Consider the following 22,536-nt stretch of genomic DNA (forward strand, 5'->3'; position numbering starts at 1 on the left):
AATTGCCAGAACCACAGGGGAAGAACATAAGAAATACGACAAGTTTAAAATGATCCTTCCTCCATTATTTTCCAATAACCAGTAGCTTAGAATCTCCATGCAGAATTCACTAAAACTGTGCAAATCATATCATAAGTACTGCCCCTATAGTTAATGGCTACTTGGAAGAGAGTTTTAAGTTTAAAAGAAAAGTACAAATATATATAAAATAAGGATCTGATCAGAGAAAGGCACCATCATATCACACAGCTGCCATAATTTTTGCAGTTCAAATACATGCACAAGCTGTCATATGCACAAATACTGATGTATTGCACCAGTCTGCTGGAATTACTAAAAAAACCCCAAACTCGTAAAAAAACCCATACATAGGGAAAGTAAAGCAGCCCCAAAGCAGTGCAAAACCCATGCTCTAGAGTCACTTAAGCTGTAGCAATTTGGCTGCTCTCCCAGAGGGACTCATCACCCACACCACCCAGGTCAAACTGACAGCACAGATATTAGGGAAACTTCTCTCCCACGCACACAGCTATTAGACAATGATCAGTCTAGCTGCTTATCCAGAAAGATTCAAAAGATCTATCATGTAAAATAAAACCTCATTGTTCCCAGCTTTTAATAATAGTTCTCTGAAAAGCATCTGTAATGATTGTGACCACACAGGCTTTATGGGAGAGCAAACCACAGAGGACAGACCATACATCTTTGCCCTGGGAAAAGCTGTGGAGCGTTTCTTCCTGGACCAAATGATCAACTGGAAAAGCAACTTTGGTTTGGGAGCAGATGGAGAGAGAAAAAACCAGGAGAATATCACAAAGGTTTTCAAACCATAATTGCTATGAAGATGTTGTCTAAGAAGTATCTGCCTGCTATTTGCTGCAATGCAGCAGCTCACAAGGCTCTCTCAGGCATGAGGAAGGCCTCCAGCATCAGCAGGAACACACAAAACCTTTTAACTATCTAACTTAATGGTAACTCTTCCCTTGCCTTCCTCTGCCTCCCAACGTCCTCGGATTTCTGTGTGTTCACCCTAAAGCCTTCCCCAGTACGATGCACACTGACATATATAAACAGGATCAGGCACATGCAAAGCCAGCAGACACTGATATTATGGGATATTAGTGAAAAAAGGAACAGGGAAACCCTACAGAACTTGCTTTCACCAATTGACGTTTGCCATTTTTTTTAACTCAAGTATAAATAGTACTTTAATGGTTTCCTTGAGACAAACTATTCTGATAAATGTTTATGGAGTTAATAAGGAATTCCCCGCTATGTGAGTAGGTGAACGTTTAGACAGTTTGATATAGGAAACATTAGACAGTCTGTGCTGTAGCAGTTCGTAGGAAAGTTTGATGCAAGATCAGTTTCCTGTTCCAGTCATGTCACACTGCAATTTATAGCAGTAGACCATGAGGTAGCAGCTCCTGCAGAAACAAAGGGCATGCCACTGCAAATGGTACCATTCTCCAAGCACCAGTTTGCAAGCTTTGGGGGTTTGTTTTGTTGGGACTTTTGGAGGGGGTTTTTTGGTTGGTTTCTTTTGTTTGTTTGTTGGGCTTTTGTTTTTAATGAGACAACAGAAAGAGACCTCAAACCCTCCCACTTACTTATAGCAGAATGATTGGTAATACCTCTCAGACTTTAATCCAGACCAGGAGTCTACTGCATGAAGTGCTCTACAAATAAGGTTCTTTACAGAAGTCACCTTTTCCTGCTTACCTGGAAAAATCATCCACATGTAGTTATTGTGCAGCCTGAATCCCAAGCTCTGCAGGAGAGACCTAGTGTTTACTGCTGCAGATGTTCAAGATCTTCATCCAAGCTCTCTTCCGGGCCTGATTCAACCAAATTATACACTGCTTAGTATTGCTAGTAAACATGAAAATTTTATTAAAACATCCCCCACTCCTACCCCTGCCACATGGTAACATGAAACAACATTTCCCCATCAATGGTGTTCAATCACCATTCAAACAGGAAACAAAACAAGAATTTTATTTTGAAGCAGCATTTTATTTTCCATTAGCTTTGCATACAGAGCTTCAGCCTAGCTAAGACAAACTGTACACTGCAGGTAGCTGTAGGGACATGCTACACCCTGGCAATGCCACCTGTGTTGGGTTTGCATGGCAAGCTTTTGGTAGCAGAGAGGGCTACAGTGGTGGCTTTTGTGAGAAGACATTAGAAGCTTCCCCTATTCCTGACAGAGCCAATGCCAGCCGGCTCCAAGACAGACCCACCACTGGCCAAAGCTGAGTCCAACAGCGGCAGTGGAAGCACCTCTGGGATAACGTATTTAAGACAGGTGAAAAAAACTTGTGCAACAGCAGCTGAAGAGAGGAGAGAAACCACAGTGTCAACACCAAGGTCAGTGAGGAAGGAGGCAGAGAAGGTGCTCCACACACCAGAGCAGAGATTGCCCTGGAGCCTGTGGTGCAAACTATGGTGAGACAGCCGTGCCCCTGCCTTGGAGGCCATGGTGGAGCAGATAGCTACCTACAGCCTGTGGAGGAGCCCGTGCTGGAGCAGGGGAATGCCCAGAGGAGGCTGTGATCACATGAAAAGCCCATGCTGGAGCAGGTTTGATGTCAGGACTTGTGATCCCACAGGGAACTCACACTGGAACAGCCTGTTCTGAAAGACTGCATCCCATGGCAGGGAGCCACACTGGAGCGGTTTGTGAAGAACTGCAGCCTGTGGGAAGAACTCACATTGGAGAAGTTCATGGAGAACTGTAAGAAGGGCCCCATAATGGAGCAGGGCAGGAGGGTGAAGAATCCTCACCATGAGGAGGAAGAAGTGGCAGAGACTGATGAACTGATACATTCTCTGTCCCCCTGCACCATTGTGGGATGAAGATAGTGAAGATCAGGAGTAAAGGTAAGCCTGGGAAGAAGGGAGGGATGGGAGGAAAGTATTTTTAAGATTTGGTTTTATTTCTCATTATACTACTCTGATTTGATTAGTAATAATTTAATTTTGCCCCAAGCCAAGTCTGTAATTAGTGATCAATCTCTCCCTGTCCTTTTTTTATATTTTCTCTCTCCTGTCCAGTGAAGAGAGGAGTGATGGAGCAGCTTTGGTGGGCACCTGGTCTCCAGCCAGAGTCAACCCACCACACCACTGCCTCTACAAAGCACCATTTTACATACTTTTCAAAACACCAAAGCAGTGAAGTAGTATTTGCACAAGAAAATTGCATTATAATGGCAAAAAAACGTGTAAAGGTTTTTAGCATTACTCAAATACAGCATCTACCTTGAATACTGGGCCACATCCCTATGAGATAATGCATGTTTTGGGAGAGCTCTCCAAACAGAGCCTTGCTGTGTTTGTAAGCTAAGGGCTGCTATGAAATCCCCCAGTGCATTCTACAAATCCACTACTTGGCCTTTGTGCCAAGTGCTGGTTCTCTTTTGACCCACACAGTCCAGATATCCACATTCAAGTTGCACCAGAGGAGGAATTTGTCCAAATCACAGTTGACTTTCAGCTTCATACAATATGTTCTTGGTGTTGTTTTCTGGCAATTCCAAGTGGTCAAAATTTCCAAAACTTTTCAAAGTGACCTCTGGTTGTGGTCACCTCCCTTACTACCATGGATTACATTTTCTCTAGGAGGCAAATCAAGTAACTCCTTTTGAAATTAAGACAGGGAGCTCACTGCTGCTGAAACCAGACAGCAGGATCTAGGTTTTTAGAGTACCGAGAAATCTACAATCCAATTTTTAATTTAAAAGTTTAAATTTTAAAAGTTTACCCTAGAGCTTTATATTGCTGGATCCTCCCTTAGAGCATACTCCATGAGTCAGAACTTCAGCTGTTTGGGTTGTGGCTTCACCAGTGCTAGATTTGATTAGTCACGATGCTGAATGCCCTTCATTGCTCACTGTTTCATGGCCTCTTCCTCAAGTACCTGTTCCAATAAGATCTGTTTGCAAATTGGAGGTTAAATGTGGTCCAGACAAGGTCTGACAACCAATGCATACTGTACTCTTATAGGGGTTTTAATTGGTTTCAGGCTTTTTTTTTTCTGTAAATTAATTTCTATTTTAAGTAGCTGATTGAACCTGTATATATGTGTATTTAAACTTCCCTTAAAAGTTCACCCTAGTAAAACAGAGTTTTGGATCTCATTTCTCTCAGCGGCACAGCAGGTAAAGAAGAGCGAGCACACCCATTTGATATTATCTGAGGAAGTAAGAAATGAGCATCATGAGCCTCACTGCTTTTCTGTTAACCCACCCTCAACACCTGCCTACACAACAGCAGCAGAGAGTGCAATGTCTCCCCTTGCAGCACTCACCCCACTACGGAAGTAATAATGGCTTTTGTGCTTTCTGTACTCTCAGATCCTGACAATCCACAGTCAGACATACTCACACACTCTGATGTCTGGTCTGGCTATCCCATCACAGCCAGGTTTCTGGCATGGCTTTAATAAACCATCAAAGTACCTATTTTGAAAGCAAGATATGGAGGAAGAAGAAGAAAGTAAGCATGAACTATTTCATGAACTTCATAAACCAAGAAAACAGGTCACGATTCTGTCCAACCAAGCCTACAATCCTTCTCAAGATACACAGAAACTGTTCAAAGCATAAATACTCAATGAATGCCAAACCTGCACAGTCAGGCAGGTTTATTTTCTCCGTAGGAGCTTAAGGAGGGTCTTAGTACATTGCTTACATCTTGCTTCCATGCACAAGAAGTCTCAGAGAGGTATTTATTCCGTTCACATGAAAAAACAATTTCATGTACTTAAAAGAAAAAAAGGAGAAAGATGGCAGCACAGAAAGTTTTCTTCATTACAAAGTGTTTTTCCATCAGGCAATTATTTATAAGAACTTTTGTTAACACTGGAGTTGAGGCTCTGGAACAAAGTGGATATATTGTTTACTAGCTTTGCCAGTCAATCTTCTCTTACAAAGCCTCTCCCTTCCCCCTCTCCTTTTGCAGCCAAGTCAGTTCTTTGCATAGCTCAGGAGTTTCCTTTGTTACCAAGATCTCCTTTTCCACAGATTGTTCCTTGAATAATGCCATCTTCAATGTAGTGCCCTGAGGTATCCGTGCTCCTGCAGAGAACTGTTGAGGGGATCCGAGATGAGCGTCTGTCCTGACTCTTATCCTCAGAGGAGCAGAAAATCATCCTTTTCATGGTAGCCCACATCTCATCATCTTTGTATGAATAAATTATTGGATTCATGACAGAGTTCAACAGGGCCAGGAGAAGAAACCATCTTTTAACATTCTGAATCCCACAGTAGGTACAGTTCAGACCATCAAGCAGTAAGACGACCAGGCCAGGTGTCCAGCAGACAACAAAGGCACCTAGAAATAAAGGAGACAAAGAAAGAAAACCAAACCTGACTTCAGACTTTTAGGGGTTTGGAATGTTTTGCATCTTACAAGATTATTGAGTTCATCAAAATTCTACACAAAAATGCTAAAAGCAAGAGAGGACAAAATTCTAATGACAGTAGCAAAATTATATCTACTACAGCTCCTCTGCCAAGCCCTGGACAGGAGGCAGGGCAGCTCTCAGAAGACCACAGGGAGCAAGAACCCAGCTGCTGACAGCATCACCTCAAACACAAGTGGGAAAAGGTCATCACAACAGGGATTTATCCATGCTGATAAATAAACAAGAGCTCGAGCATTTACAAGCAGAGAACTGCACTCGAACACAAGCTTCCTCTCTTCATGTCTCTCGTGTGCTGAAGGAGAAAATACCAAGTGGTTCACTTCCATCACCACCCACGATATGATCCCAAGAGACAAGTCTTCTGTCACACTACAGCTGTAGCTGGAAACCCACAGCTAGTGTAGGATGCATGCCACTGCCTGCAATACACAAGCACTGCTGGCTCCCTGGTCAGAACAGAGCCCACCTCCTTCCACTGACCCCTCCCAGGCTCTGCATGTTGGGTACTTGAGACTCAACAACTCAGATGTAAGAAAAAAATTCAGTTACACATGAAAAAAGAGAAGAAAGCAAATAGATGAGTTAGCAAAAGTGAACTAAAGGATGTAGCAGTTACAGCACAGAAATGAAGGGGGTGGGGGGGAGGAACCAAACACAAAAAGGATGAGGAAGTAAGTATACAGTGGTGGGGAAAGAAGAAAACTCTGCAATAGAGGCATTTCCCCAAAACATAGCAAGAAACTGCAGGACAAGCTCAGGAGGAGCAGAGATCTTGTGTTTCAGCTGCAAGGCAGGAATGACAACAGCCCCTGCGAGAAACAATGTGATAATAAAAGCTGGAAGACAAAGCAGGACAACACACTCCTCTCCCAGTAGCCCCTCAAAAAAAAAAAAAAAAAAAAGAAAAAAATAAAGGAGAAAGAAGGGAGAAGAGATCTTGACGGAAGACAACATGAAGAAAGCATAAAACCCACAGCTTAGAAGGAAGTTCTATATTGCATTTGCATCTTCCCATGTTCCTGCACACCACCGCCATAAGTACAGGGGTGTGGGCAGGACGGGTGGGGAGGGGGCACATGGCTACCAAATGCAGCCATTGGCCACGAGTTGGAGAGGGGCCCTGGACTGCCCCATCTGCCCCCTGGTCTCCCCCCTGCACTGCACCCCCGTGATCCCTCACCCACAGTCCAGGGAATGAGTAGCCATATGCATGATAATACTAACTTAGCACAAGCCACAATTGCTGTCTGACATACAGAAATAGAAAATTACAACTCTGCCCAACAGTCACAGTTTGAACAATGTACTGAGGAAATTCCAATCACTTATCACAGCAGTTTCCCCATTTTGGGGTTTAGAAGAAAATAATCCAACAAATAAGTATGATAGCAGCTACACGCTAAAAAGCTCTTCTTGTGGGTGTGGGTATCTGTTCAACAATTTTGGTAGGTCAAGCAAGCCCACTTCATTTTTTTTAAAGCTGCTGATATTCCCATATCCCAGCTGTGCAAGCAAGCAGTGGGAGGGCAGCCTGGATTACAGCAGGACCCAAGCAGTGCCAGAGCCAGTACTCGGCAGCATCTCAGCCAACCCATCAGCTGTGCTGCACACACAGGCCAGTGTCAGCAGCACTGCACACTTCTCCCCATCGAGGACTTGAACAGACTGCCCATCTGATGGGCAGGTCATAATGGTATATAAAGTGAATTTGTGTGACTTAGTAAGCATTAGGATTGCTGAAAAACGTATCCAGGACAGGGTATCATGGATTTTGCTGCAAATCTGTGCTCCTGGACTCCAGACAAAACTCAACCAACCAATTTACTCTGTTCTAGGCAATACCGAACAGAAAGGCAAGAGACCACTTTCTTCAGAAACTGAATTTTCTACTCTGCTGTTCCAAGATTTTTGTGATGCTAAGCACTAATTTCATAGTGTTAGTTTTGAGATACTGGTTAACATCAGTAACATTCCTCCATTGCCCACTGGCATGGGGAGCTGAATGCTGCTACCACAACACTTGTTTTCCCTGGTCAGTCTTTGTACTACACACTGGTTTGGCTCCTGTGTGCTGAGTAAGCAGTTGTGACACCAGCTCTCTCACAGTTTACAATGGAGAAAACACTGCACTGATTTATTGCCCTGGGCTTCACCAGCAAATCCCATCAGGTTTAACAAGCACTGGAATCCAACCACCCAGACAATACTGTGCCCAGTTAAGTGTCTTGGCAAGTATTTGGACATAAAGCTTTCACTAGCTACCAAGGGTCACCGGCAGAGCTGCCGATACACCAGCTCCATGCAGAAATTGAGATGGTAACAAACCTGACTTAAAACAGGCACTGAAAGCATTTTGACCACTCGTACCACAAAGCATGCAAGGTCCAACCCTGCTTTTATGGAAGTTACCAGGAGATGAAAGAGACCCCAAAAGCCACATTTAACAAGAGACACAGAAACCTCTCCTTCAAACAAAATTCCAAGATTGCAGGCAGGATTAGTCCATGAACTCCGAGGATATACCTCTGTCTATATAAGCAAAACCATAAAAGGTTTCAGCTACAAAAGTAAGGGAAGATAAAAGACATCTGCAGACATCTCTCTGCATATTTCCCATGACTGAAGACAAGGACAGGGGCAATGCAGTGACAGTGTCCAAGTTACTGGCTAATGTTTTCACGAGGCTGTTGCTTTCACTCCAAAAATACATTTTGCTGCCTATGGAGACAACACAAGTGATTCACACCCTGCTCTTAGCACTACTGAGATGAAAGCAAGGCATGTCTTAGACTCACAGCCTTGCTCAGATTTTGTTATTTTTACCACCGAGCTTTCAGAGGGAACCATGGTTAAGCACAAAAATATACCTTTGTCTTGGCCCTTTGGTGATTCTCTGGTTTGCAGACTATTTATCCCACAGGAGCTCCTCTCCCTGAAAAAGAGCCACACCCCAAAAATAATTTAACTCCTGGGACTCTTTAAAATTCACAGAAGTGACATGAAATACAGCCTGGTTGCAACATGGATTAGAAGAACAACTCTGAGTCTTTGCACCAGATTATGGGAGATCAGGTGTCACGATGCCTCAAGGTTAGTTTGAGGATTTCCATTAGATTTAACCATAGATCTTCCTGTAGATTACATAATTTCTGCTTGAAAATTAATTCCTGTGGATCTGGGAGAACTACTGATGCTTCAACAGCATCATTTCATAAAATCCAGCACATCAAAGCCGTCCCTGAGCATGCCAATGCTGAGAGGAAAAAAAAAAAAGCACAGTAGCTTCCAGCTGCCTTTGCCACATGTGCGACCAAGTTAAAACAGCAAGTTACCAATTAAACTATAATTTCACTGAAACTGAAAATCATCCACCCCAAAGCTGCTATTTCAGCAGGAACCTCACTGCCAGGTTCAGAGGAGCTACCACATACACAACCACCTGAAAATCACATACCTGCATACCTGCAGCCACCCTTCTTCAAAGCTACAGTCACAGGCTTAGCTGGGATTATGCCACAAGGTCAGCCCAAGAGCATTTTAGCCCCTTTTGCTAGGTTTCACATCTTCCAGTTTAACTAGATAACCACCTGTGGTTGAGCATGCCAAAGAGAAAGCCTTACTCTTACGCTATAATGGACTACTTTAAGGATTATGGCAGAAATACGCAGATGACAGGGACTTGACTCCCAGCCTCTGGAAGGGGCCATCCGAGCCTAAGGGGTGGTGCAAAAAGCCACCTGCAGCTGTGATCACCATGAATTCATGAAATCACATGGAATCTCAATTCCCCTAACTCTTAAATGTAGGGCCACGGGAGGAGAACAACTAGAGAGGAGAGGGATGTTTTGCAGGAGGGGCAGCCCAGTCCAGCCTTCCCAAGGAAGGAGGTGGAAGAGGCTTGGAGAAGAAGCATGCCAGCAGCACCCAGCTACACACAACCTCCTTCCATACAGCAGTAGGGCAGCTGGATTTTGTCCTGAATATCCCATAAAACCAATAGAGCACATGAATAAGAATGTTGGGTTTCATCATGCTTTATCCAGCACAGCATTTTGGAATAGGCTTTTAGCGAAGACTGTATCAGGCATGTACTCCAAAGCATTTTCAGATGTTTTGGAACAAATCATTAAAAATAACTGCTTTGGGCAAAACCCACGTGCTGCATATAGCTGTAGGCTGTTGCATCAGTGGATGTAAGCAGAATTTTGCAAGAATCACTTTGGTCACTTGGTGACTCCTGTGGTAATTGGGAAGTCCAGAAAACACACTATTTGGTTTTTGCACACTGTGCTTGAATGACTTGGACAGGAGAGCACATTTCAAACTGTTTAAAAAAAATAAGTTCTCATTCGTAGAAACAAATGATTATAAAAATGTTTGTAAAAAGCCTCTCAGAGTCAAAATTTGGAGAATTGATATGAAGGAACATGCGAAGATACACTTCCTCTGACACAGGAGCTTGGATTAGATTGTACACCCAGCAACATGGGCACTAATTCCACTTCTTTGTCAAAGTAGGCTCCCTTTTGGTTTTGTTTCTGACTGATAAAGTAAATCTACAAAATTATGCTCTCTAAAGTAGCACTCAGGCTTTCTAAGTTAAATTTGCCTCACCCAGTACACAATATCATTAAATGCTTTGCCTGAATTATAGTTTAATTTCGTAGCTGAGAAGCCTTATTCTGTGAGTAAGGGGAAGCTAATGCTGAACTTCAAAACAACTCATAGTCCTAAGGCTCCACCCCCTAATAAAAGAAAGATTAAGTTGAAAACTACTTTTAAACTGGGATTTATTTCCACACAGCAGCACAAAGAGCACTGAAGGCTTGCCACAGGCTATAGGACCACAAGGGATGAGCAAACAGCAGCCACCATCCCTGTCCCTCCAGCTCCCATGTCAGCTGGCTGGGTGCAGTTCTGCCTTCAACAGAAATGCTCAGAGAACTGCTTTTTAAAAGTGCTGTTTTCTGTCTCTTTCCAATGCAGTAGTTAACTACAGTCTACTCGATGCTTATGCATTAGAGCAGGATCATATTTGGAGCAATTCAGAGTTTTTTTGACAAATTTTCTCCTTCAGGGTGGATGGTTTAGGTTTCACTGCATGGGAGGTTCAGTGGGGCAAAAGACTCCGGTCTTGCCCCTGCAAGTCAAGGGCAGGGGGCAGGAACAACCACCAAACTGACTCTCTATAGATGCCATAAAATCAAGGGGGGAAAAAAGGAAGAACAGCTGTGGAGGGATTTAGAAAGGAAAGACTCTGGTAGTGGACAGGCCAGCTTCAAAAGACACAGAAGTATAATTGAGAACCTTGTACTTGTTTGAACCATCAGTCCACTTTCTTTTCCAAGGTCAGTTTAAGTGATTTCAGCTTCTACAGCATTTTAAAACACCATTTGGTAGACAAAGGTGTTGTATATTACAGCACTATTATTTCAGAAGAAAATAATAAAATCAGACACCAGACTGTGCAAACAGCATCCAAAAACCACAAGGGAAAGAAAGTGTCTTCAACCTGAACATCCTACCCTGGCAACTCCTACCTCCATGAAAAATTACACTGTTCTCCCAGAGCTCTCTAGCACTACCATGCTGCAGTACAACATAATTCTGTCCCAGTCGTGGACACCAGCTTTCCCAAAAGCTCCAGGTTTCCTATACTGGTCATACAACATCAGAAAGAGTTGTCAGAGCAGTAAAGCCGTATTTGTGGTTTTAGAGTCACCCACCACCAGGGCCCAGCTTCACAAATGTCCTGGTGCACCCGCAGTTCCACCTGCAGTGAGCTGCACAAGCCCTGCTCACATCATGCCTGGTTTCCAGAAAACATCCTGTTCAGATTCAAGTCATTCTGGAGAAAACCGACTGCTACAGCTGGTATTTGTTCCAACAATCAGTTGCCTACTCTGTCCACCTCTAATATAATACACAGCTACATTGCAACTAGCTGAGGAACTGATCTGAGTTGCTCAAGTACCAACAGGGCCTCTAGGGTAGAATCCAGGTCAAATCTCATGTTATGATTTAGAGATCTAAGGTTATACTGTATCATCGTCATCTGAAAATATTTTACACTGTGCAATATACACAGAATGAAGGTGAATCTTCCCATTGCAAAGCAATTCTCTGTCAAAATCACAGACCCATCAGGCATCCTCTCCTTTACCCAAGGAAGATGCATTTCTAGGGGGAAGAAGTTTCTATGTTCAGGAAACAGCCAAGATAAAGATGTGCAAAGATAACTACCCACATCCAACCTTAGGGCTTACGGTCTTGTGCAAATATTAAAGAACATAACTTTGAAAATGTTCTTCTATGTAGTTGTGAATCTTCAGAAGCCTTCCTCCAAAGTGATTTTTTATCTCCCTCCTCAAAAAACCAAAAAACAAACAATACAGCAATTAGTGTTTTGTAACAAGGTGCCTACACAAGAGAGACACTTTTCTTCTACGTGTTGACCAGTCCTCTACCCTGTGTTTCTGCTTAGTGGAAGAGCTATTTTACTATCTAAAGCAAACAGTTTAAATGCCTCCAGCACTTTAAAGTTCAGTGAGGGTTTTTTCCGTCATGAGGGCTAAGGGATTTTTGTTTGTTCACAAAAAAAAAAAAAAAAGGCAGCTAAACCAAATCAACACGAACCCATCCACTGGCACTGCCAGCCTGCCACACCATGGTTTGTCATCTCTTACCTAAGACAGTCATGACAGTCTTCATGAGCTTCACAGGGGTTCTCCTACGGCTAATGGATCCACTAGTGTGTGATGACAAGACGTTAGTCTTCCTCTGGACGTACATGTAGATTCTTATGTAAACCACCACCATAATGAAGAAGACAACCAGGTTTAAGACACTCCAGAATACCAGGTAACTTCTGCTGTAAATAGGTGCCAGGGATGAGCAGACAGTAATGTCACAGAGGCAGTTCCAACCCAGGGTAGGAACAGCACCCATGAAAATAGCAATGGCCCAAATTGATATAATTAGAAAGGTGACTCTCTTCTTTGTGAGGTTACTGTGGATCTTCATCCGCATTATTGACATGTGCCGCTCAACAGCTATGACGAGGAGATTCACCAGGGAAGCCGTCAGGCTGGTGTCCAGGAGACCCTGACGCAAAAACCAGCGGTTAACAGTTAATGTCTTGGACACTGGGCCAGTGTTGAACATCAAGAAGACATAGGCAATTCCAGCAAAGAAGTCTGCAGCAGCTAAGTTGGCCAAAAGATAGTAAAAGGGAAAATGAAACCTCTTGTTCTTGACCACAGCTGCTATGACCAATGAATTTGAAATAAAAATGAAGAGGCAGAAAAACGTCCCAAAACACAGAACAACAATGAGCTGTGGCCCTGTCCACTCATCTGCTGTGTCCGTCTTTGTCTTGTTATAGAAGAAGTCCATGCGCTTATCATAGTAGCATTCATTCATCCTGGATTAGAGCCCCTGCATCCTAGGAAGTGTGGAGGGCAAAAAGAAAGAAGGGTTAACAATTAGGGAACAGTCCTTGCTTCAATCACCACACCTAACAGCTTCTTTCTGGGTGCACAAGGGGTTGTGACAGGGACATGAGAGGGTAGATGTCTTGAGGCCTTCAGTAAAAATTCAAACTGCACAGGGTCGATGCAGAAGAAAATATTCTCCCCAATGGAGGACCACAGTGCATGATGCTTGGATGAGTAAGGAATTTTTAAAAGACTTACCAGCTTACAAAACCCCAGCACAGTTCCTTTGCACTAGCATTCATACTGTACAGGCAACAAAGGGGAAGTTAAGAGGTTAAAAGTGACTTTCTAGAGGTCACAGAGAAAATCTGAGCAACAGCCAAGCCATTCTTACTGTAAAATCCCATGTTTGAGCCACAGCCCCATCATTATTTCCATTTCTTAGTGTATCCAGTCAGGACAAGGAAGCATAAATCACAACTCTTCCATTTTACTGACTAAGCAATAAAAGGCCTATTACTGGAAAAATATTTTTTTGGTTTTAATTATATATTAATAAATGTAAAAAAAGTATATAAGATACTACAGGCATATATATTCTGAGCAGATGCCTATTATTTACTACTGGAGGATTTAAGCAAATATGCTGAAAAGGGAAAAATATATTCTAGATATTAGACTATTCTAAAGTCAGGGATTATTTTACTGGCCTGTAAACCCAGAGCCCTGTGAGCGCCACATAGCCCAGTTGTCTTCAAAACCAAAACCCAATTCCACACCCAACCGCAGGATAAAGCAAGCCCAGAAACAGCAGTAGTGCTGGAGTTTATACTCAGCACTATCTTGGACACAGGGCTATTAAACATGGCAATGGAAAGGGGAGTCCAGATTACGTCACACTTTAGCTACTCTGGCAAGGTCAATGTCAGCTGCCTTGGCAGTTTCACTGCCTTTATTATGAACCAAACTGAACTTGGACTAATTTACACAGGAGACCTGACAGCAATTACTCATGGTTGCTGGACCATATGCAGGGTCTCACAGCCTAGTAGGCAGAGTTTGTGTGACTGTCACTGGCCCTCACATTCGTTGCCAGCATCCGAATAAGGGTTTTAACAATTACTCCATTAATAGATACAGTATAGTTTTAGCAAAACCCAGGAATGCAGCCAGGGCACAAGATCCTAATCATGTTAGATATTATACAGAGTGGCAAACCTGTCTGACTGTAAGGACAGACAGGAGGAAGTACAGGGATACAAAGTTTCAGGAGAGGCAGCAAAGCTAATAGCTTTTGTAAAGCTCCTTGTGAGCCTCAGGCCATCATGAGTGCCAGAGTGACAGACTAAGTAGTGCTGGAAAAAACAAAACAAAACACCAAAAAACCTAGAAGAAGCAGTTACAGGCAGAAAGATACAAAAAGCATAAGCTTTTCACCTCTGCAGCTAAAACAGATGACAGATAAACATCAGGTTCACTTAGTCTATTATTACCCTGTGGTTATTTTACAGTTATATCTTATCTCTCCAGGGACGGGGAAGGAAATTAAACAATCTCCAGCAGGCTACGTAACATGCCATTTTTATATTAAAGGTTCCTTCCAAGCTTTAAGCTAAAAAGATTCATCTTTTGTCATTTATGTTATGCTACTTGTGTTATTTCTCTCATGTAATATTTACATTACCTAATTTTAAATCAAATGACACTATTCCATAATTAATACTTTCAGCAAAGTGATATTTTATTTAATATTTAATTTTTCTGAAATAGCTCAGCCTTTTTTTTTCTTGATTTTTCTTGATTCCCACCCTAGTAGTTAACATGAAAGCAGGCCACTTGTCACTGTTGCCCATTATCCTCAAGAACCTAGCCAGTCACTTTTAAATGAAGGAATATATTACTGAAAGCATAAAATTTAAGTATAGTCGAACTAAGAACAATTACTTAAGGACAAGAAGTGGAAGGAAACAAGTAAATCATCCCTTTTGCTGAAATATTACAGAGCATCCCTCCATCTAAAAATAAAAAAGCCTCAGCAATGTGGATCCACTGCAATAGTCAACTGGAATTCAACGCCTACTGCTCCCTGTTCAGGGCAATATGGGAGAGTTAAGCAGTCAGTACATTCTCCATTCTCGCCTAGGAAGTACTCAAAAGTCAAATTCAGTCTGTAAGTGACCAGAAGCCCCTAAGGAGCTGCAGGCAACAGCTACTGAAGCAGCAGAGAGCTGGGAACGCTGCCAGCCAGGATGGCTCTGCTCTAACCCACCAAGGCAGCAAAGGACTTGCTGAGTTTGACATGAAGCTTTTACAGAACAGCCCAAATGCCTGCAAATAGAAGCAGCATTTTGGGCAAGAATGGCAGGGTAAAAAAAAACCCAACCAAACAAAAACCTGTGAAAATTATAGGGAAGGTTTTCTGAACATGTTGTATCTTAGTGTGTAATCATCTCAACAGGTGAATCTCTTGCTTGCAGTGACAGGAGAGTAAAGAAATCTGCAGACGCCTTTTGTATCTCATCTGGATAAAAGCTTAAAGAAATCCAAAATATCAACTACAAACTTATTCTAAATACTTCAGCTTATTGAGACCTCATCCTCACTTGAAGTAGTACCCAAAGAAAAAAAATATTTATACATCCATAATTCTTCACCAAAATAACCACACTACAAACACTCACTGTCACACAGCAGAGCTCAAATGACAAATGATTTTGAAAGAGATCTCTTAAGGTGTTGAGGTAAGGTAAGAAGGAGAAGAGAAGCATCCAGCTGAGGTCTCAGGGTCACAGGGCAGTCCGTGGAGATTTCCACATGGAAGCTGCATCAAAACAGCAGCTGGAGCTCGTTTACATCCCAGTCTTTCCGAGTAGAAAAGCAGCCCTTGGCTGTCTGTACCAGCATGGGCACAGAAAGCACTTATAAGGCCAGGGCCCTTGCAGACAGTGGTTTACTTCACACCTTCATTTTAAGTCCTTCCAGCAGAATTAGCCTGGTCTCAAGGGAGCTGTGTAGCCATGACAGAGCTATGCAGATGAATCCTCAGTGATCCTGCCCAAGTCCACACCAGGCATAAGATGAGTGACAGGATGTTCCATATTTCTTGGCATGTCACGTGTCCTTGCAGCACTTTCTACTCCAGGTCTTCTCTTCTGCAGCAAAACAGAGATGCTTGTCAGGACAGGTTTAAACTTCAGAAGAAAAAAAAAAAAGGACCCTTAAATATTACATATTTCAGATCTATTTATTTAGTACACAAAAATTTGAGTATCAGGCAAAATGCTGTTCAATGTTAGTTGAAAAACAGCTAAACTTGTCAGTCTAGACTAATAAAGGCAAAAGAGTCTCCTAGAGTCTGCAGCAGAGAACTTCCCAGTCTGATACTTACTTTATGAAGAACTGCCTTCTTTTGCTTTGAAATTGGTTCTCATGAGCTTAATAGTTCTTGGGTTTTTATGGGAAAGGACAGCAAACAATTCCATTCACCTCTTCCATGCCACTCAGTGTTTCATATCCCACCATATAGACCTCCAGCAGTAATCACATGGTGCATATTCTACAGCTGAGATGAACTAATAGCTTGCCATAAGTCACTTGCAGGTAGATACATCAAACCTTTACAAGTGCAAAAGCATACCCTTGTCTAAAAGATTCTTTATTTCAATCTATTTAATTACTTCACTTCCACCCATAGTGGCTACAAAGATCAGAAACTGATGGACTGTAAAGTGTGTCTTCCTCTACCACTGAGTAAACATTCAAGCTTTTTTTGTTTGTTTGTTTTTCTGAGGGGGAAAAAAGTCTTTTGTTCCAAAAAATCTCAAAGGATTTGAGATTTCAGTTAAACTGCTTTCAAATGCAAAAGCATGCATTAAGAATTCTTCCTAACTCATAACATCTTGAGCTGTTTGTCTTAATGACAGCTTGAATGTTTTAATTGATTTTAAATTCCTCTATGTAAGTGTAACTCATATCAAGTCAGAATACGTTCTTCACCATTCTTAAAGTCAAGAATTTGCATGAATATGTAGGAATATATTACACTAGCTGTCTAAGTAAAGAGTTTGTGAAATAAAATATCACCTAAATAATGCTTTGGACAAAAGGTTCAGCTAGTTGCAAGCTAATATATTTTAATGGTTGTTATTCAATTAGGATCTAGTTTGCTTCAATAAAGTTACTAAAAATCTGTATACTTAGAATAAAATTTAATATCAGTTATTTAAGTCAAGGATTTTACTGATCCAAACTGTGATTAAAATTACCTTTTTAATCACTTTGATTCAAAATTAAATCTGGCCTGTAAATCAACTCTAAGTTGACTTACTCATTATTAATCCAGACATTTCTGAAGGAAAATACGAATAGCATTTTAATGAGAAGGTCATTATAAAATTTAGCCTGCAAGCCATAATGTGATTCATGGCACACCCCTGTGGTTTTCTGCCTCTTTCCTGTCCATTAAAAACCAAGTTGTTTCAATATATTGGCCACAACTTTATTGAAGGGTTGGCGTCAGTTTGGGGGACTTTGATGGCTTCTGCCCTGTTCCTGTATAAATGAGGAAGGGAACAGACAGGCCTGGGTTGGCACAGAAAGCTACTGTGAGAGGATTCAAGCTGAGTTTGCAGATGGACTGAAAAGTCCATAGAGCAAGACTGAACCTACAGGAGGACAATAGCAGTGAAGCCCTCCAGCAGGGCTGAAAGTTAGCTTAGGGCAGAGGGAGGGATGTTTGCCCAGGCAGAACCCCAGCCTGGTTTACTGCCTGTTCTCCTGACCCAGCACAGGAATCTCTGTGCAGAATTTGAGGGCAGCTCAGTACCCAAAATGATACACTCTGGAACAGGAGAGATCACAAAGCCAGTACAGTCTGGGCAGGTCCGTGGGACAGGGCAGAGGAGCAAGCTGTGCCCAGGCTCAGCCTGCAAAGCAGGCAGGCTGCCACCTCTGCCTGAGCACTTCTCCTCCCTGCCTCCCCTTCTCTAATAGAAGGACGAGGTATTAAATGCAGATCTCTATGACATTTTGAAACTTACTAGAAAAGTTGCTCTTCAGAAAGCTGAGTTTATCACGCTGGCTGATCACAGGCATATGCGGCAGAACAAAGAGAGTCACTTTGCATTCAAGCTGTTACTGCAGAGAAAGATCAAGCAGCAGCAATTGCCTACCTGCACATACTGCTTAGGCTTTTTAAACATCCTACAAGCAGCAGATGGTCCTTGACACAGTAGCACAAAAGGAGTGCCTGGAGGCTTGCTGCCTGTGCAGCCCCTGCCATGGGCTCCCTGCAGCACTGGACTCGATTGCCTGCACCCTGTGCCAAAGTCAGACACGAACACCCTCTGTCCCATCCTCTTCTTATGGATAAACCACCAGTGCTGCTTTACTGAAAAGTGCTGCATTACTGAAAAGCTCTGTCTCACCTCATTCCCAAGACGAAGGCAGAGGCAGAAGGAAGTCAGAGTGCTGGGCAGCCAAAGCTATATATACAAACAGTACTAGTTCAGAAAGGGAATGGGTTCCTTGTTCCCCTCCACACCCTGAGTACATGTATGGCCATGGAGGAAAACACAGCCAAGTGATTGCACAGTAACCCAAGAAACCCATTCAGGTCACCTCAGCTTAGAAAGAAATACCAGTGCAGAAAAGGGTGTGTAACACAGCTGAGGCCAAAAATGTTAATATGTAACTGTGAGGAGGAGTTTTTGTGAAGTAAGTATTCTAGTTCACTTTTAATTGTCTTAAATAGTTAATTGATAATATAACCAGAATCAATTTAGAGAAACAAACTGAAAAGAAGAACATAGAGAACACAAAGTTCTGCAGAAATATCTCCATCTAAACTAAAACTTTTTTTTATCTGGTACTATTAGAGGATGCAATGGAAGCCAACATTCATTTAACAGGTTTTACAGAGACAAGTTATCTCAGAAGTAACTGTTTTACATTTTGTTTATTACAGAAATTCTGCAGGCACTGCCTATACTTGAAGCAGCATGCTACATGGTACACTTCAAGGACCTGAGAATATACTTTCTAAGAAACATTTTTAAAATTCAGCTTTAAAAATTGGGAGGAAAAAAAATTAATGTAAAAAAACTATAAGGCTCAATGAGTAAGTTTTCATCCAGAGAACTTACTTATTACTAAGCAAATCTACTTGAGGTTTTGGTTGGGGGTATATATATATATTTTAACTTAAGTATCCCAAATTTCAGATAACTGCCTGAACTCAAATCAAGCACTCCCAAGCAGCATTACCTCATTACCTTGGTCTTCAATACCTTTTTGAATAAGGAGAGCAAAGCACCCCATCCATTTTCTCTCCAAGCCTTGATGGAAAGTACAGCACCACTTATACTTACAGCATGGTTCCAGATATTTCCAGTAAGAGTCCATTTTAATGGTGTCATCTTCTGGACTAGGAAGGGGGTGGGGTAAAGGGAATCAAGATGATTCTTTGGCAACTCTTAGATCTCCGTGATGGAGACATTTAAGATTTTTTTTTTCTTTATCATTTGTCCTGCATAAAATACCAATGCTAGAGGGTACAAAAAAAGAGTCTTAAGAAAAGTATTAAACCTACCAAAAATATAGAATCTCAAGACTAAATATTTAAACTTGGAGAGAGAGGAAGTAGTACCGCCAGCCACAGACCACAGTGCTCTGTACACACAGTCTGATAAGAGGCTTAAAAATCACTGTCAGGGCACAGAAGTGTCACCCTGTGCATGTATGCGACAGTGCTGCTCCTCTGCAAACTGCTACAGACTGACACTGACAGCTGAACTGTGAAGCACGGAGATACAAGGGCACCTCCACCAAGGTATTACAAACCCTGGGCCCCAGCTGCTGAAATCCCTTTAGTACTAAGCTGCTCTACCACACTAAATTACTTTTGGAAGCTCTGATCCACTGCAGAAAGTTGTTAGGGACAGATAGCAAGTAACTCACTAGCAACCACAAGTTTAGAATTCAGACTTTGGTAATTTAAGACTTTCTGAAATTATGGTTTACTAAATCTATATATGGAGTTCAAACTAAAAACTTCATTGCAAAGCCTTCATTTAGTCTCCTTTAAGTGTGGTTCTGGAAGGAGCTGGCAGGTCATCCTATAATGCGGAAACAGACACAGCATTTAAAATATTTAAAAGTCACTCGAACAACCTATGCATTGTGAAACATGCCTAGAAGAAAATACCTGTTCTGCTTCTAAAGTAAGTTTCCCATTTCTGCAGAACTTCCAGGTCCACTCATTGATTGCTATCAGCTCCATTTTACCATTCAACAAATCAGCTTTCTTTCACAAAACCTACAGAATGTGACTGTAGGTCACAGACTTTCAGCACAGTCCCAACCAAGTCAACTTTTACTGTTTATTTTAAGCACATAGCTCGTGAGGAACTGAATTACACAACTGCTGATTAAAACAAGTCACCTGATTGTATCTGATCTGTTAACAGATTCAGAGCCTGGGTTTGCCAGCTAACATGTCAGTGGAACTGGTAGAAATGGCAAAGTCAAAAAAATATTTGCTGGAGACATGGAAATGAACCTAATGGCATAATAGTAGAATGCAGGTATGTAAATCTTTAACACTAATACACAAGAGAAATATATTCTCTACAGTGTCAAATCTTATACATCAGAGATTTTATTTCATTATCTGATAGCATAAAGACTATGCTGGAGAATGTTCTGAAATGGTTAATGATCAGTGTAGTACCGGAGGATAAGAACACAGCCAGTCTAATCTGTTTGAAACTTTCATCTAGCATTCTGGGAAAAAAGCTAAATACATTTTTCAGGTTTACTTGCTGCTAAGAGCTGCTGCTTCTTTACTGATTGTGCAGATTTTTGTGGGGTTGTTCAATTGTTTGTTTGCTTTTACTTTTATTTTCAGTAGACAGATAAGCTTAGTGAAATCAGATTTTTCACCATATAACTGGATTTGAGTTGTACTTTCTACTGCACCTCTTAGAAGACCATAAGGACATCTAAGAAGCCATATACTCAGCACAGCTTAAAGAACAAAGCTACAGCAATGCACCTTACCAATCTCTACAAAGAAATGTCTTTCTAGGTTCATATCACAGAAGGGAGAACAGACCTAAATCCATGGCCTCTGAAAACAAGTCTACAGAAGTGCTTCCTTCACTCCCCCCACCTCCCGACCTTTTTCCTTAAGGGAAAGAATTAATCGAAAGATATAGTGCTAAATAACGGCAGTGTATTTTTTCGGTGTATTGCATAGATTAGGAAGCCTTATTAAAAAAACCACCTCCGAGAAGAGCCTGTGCCAGCCCCCCGCGGTACGTACCAGCTGCCCGCGCCCCAGCAGGGCACGGCACGGCACACGCGCATCCAGAGGTGTGCAAACGGGATCTCAGACGTATGGAAGCTCACGTGTATACATCCAGGAAGTACCTCTGTTTTTGTACATGCATACACACGTTCGCATGCACCGCGCCGGGGCAGAGCGGCAGCACCGGCGCTCCCCGGGCTCTGCCCCGCCGGGCTCCGGCCGAGCGCTCCCCGCTCCGCTCCCTCGGCACCGCGCCGGGGCGCGCCCGGGGGCGCTCCGGAGAGTTTTACAGAACTGCAGAAAGTTTTGCCTGCCCCATTACTGGGGGAGCGGCTCGTCCTCACGGACCTCGCCCGGCCCCCGACAGCGGTGTTCCCACCGCTGTCCCCTTCGCCGAGCGGCGGCCGCCCCGGCCCCGCTGCTGGGGGGCTCAGCCCGCGCCCACCCCCGCGGCCCCACTCACCGGCAGCCCCGGTGCGGAGCGGAGCGGAGCGGAGCAGCACCGCCGCCTCCGCGCACAGCGGGCCCGCCCGCCCCGCTCCGCTCCGCGCCCCGTCCCGCCCCGCGCCGCCTTAACCCGTCCGGCCCTGCCCGCCCCGGCGCCGCCCGCTCGCTCCGCATCTGTCCCGGGCCAGCGCCGAGCCGAGCAGGAAAGCTCTCCCATGTGCTTGTTCCTCCCCGGTGAGGAGGTCTGGCTCTGCCCGAGGCGCGGGCAGCGCCGGGGCACACGAGCGAGACCGGGAGCTGCACAGACCTAAAGAGCTGCGCTGCGCGAAAAGCCCATCAGAAGATCCATCATCATTCACGCATTAGGAAAAAAAAGCAAGACAGATAAAATTGCAATAACTTCTGCGAGTAGATCTGGACAGTACAGACGGCATCACATGTAGCTGTTCTTTTAAACATAGAGTAGAAAACAAACAAGAAGCACCTCACACCCAACACAGCGATACAGAAACCTTGAGGCTCATGTCACCTCCAACGGGCAGGATCGAGCACACACAGCTCTGCAATGAAGGACAAGTCAAAATCAAACGTAGAAGGTATAACAAGACCAAATTTATCTGAGGACCGTGATCAGATGGATCTGACCCACTGTCACCTACCTGAACCATTTACTGAGAGCAGACATATATCCAAGTAGTGCCGAGCTACACATGTGCCTGCTCAGAGCTGGAGAACTGACAAAAGAAAATATCAGCAGAATGTCTCTGCCCCACTTCTCAGAAATCCTGGTAACAATTACAGCATGAAACATAGACAGAGTTAAAGCCTAGGTACAGCCTTGCACATGAACATTACATATGAAATGCCAAACAGACTCCATTCCAGCACCTTATCCAAAAAAAGAAAAACCCCAAAAT

General features: G+C 43.0%; 1 protein-coding gene across 4 annotated transcripts; it reads right to left on the reverse strand.

The window, feature by feature from the left end:
• Positions 1-1,995: 1,995 nt before the first annotated feature.
• Positions 1,996-21,577, reverse strand: LPAR3 (lysophosphatidic acid receptor 3). Of its 4 annotated transcripts, none has more exons than XM_051804051.1 (4): positions 21,188-21,577; positions 15,826-16,016; positions 12,115-12,872; positions 4,611-5,334 (listed from the first exon to the last, which is right to left on the reverse strand). In XM_051804051.1, exons 3-4 carry the CDS (start codon positions 12,848-12,850, stop codon positions 4,985-4,987), a joined length of 1,086 nt encoding a protein of 361 aa, XP_051660011.1. In that variant the 5' UTR covers positions 12,851-12,872; positions 15,826-16,016; positions 21,188-21,577; the 3' UTR covers positions 4,611-4,984. The 4 variants fall into 4 exon arrangements, 3 of the variants coding, with proteins under 3 accessions (XP_051660011.1, XP_051660003.1, XP_051660017.1); XM_051804043.1 differs by having other exon boundaries at positions 15,546-16,016; positions 21,188-21,576; XR_007907221.1 differs by lacking the exons at positions 15,826-16,016; positions 21,188-21,577 and adding an exon at positions 1,996-2,697 and having other exon boundaries at positions 2,788-5,334.
• Positions 21,578-22,536: the final 959 nt, after the last annotated feature.

This window comes from Manacus candei, unplaced genomic scaffold (assembly GCF_025592945.1).
Source record: "Manacus candei isolate 608988 ecotype Guabito, Panama unplaced genomic scaffold, ASM2559294v1 h1tg000005l, whole genome shotgun sequence".
NCBI classification, from domain to species: domain Eukaryota; kingdom Metazoa; phylum Chordata; class Aves; order Passeriformes; family Pipridae; genus Manacus; species Manacus candei.

Bases quoted from the DNA above. Each gene is read 5' to 3' on its own strand.
- LPAR3 (XM_051804051.1), bottom strand. From the start codon at position 12,850: ATGAATGAATGCTACTATGATAAGCGCATGGACTTCTTCTATAACAAG. The intron at 5,335-12,114 runs GTAAGAGATGAC...CTTTATTTCTAG, and splicing joins GACTGTCATGACTGTCTTAG to GTGCCTTTGTTGTCTGCTGG.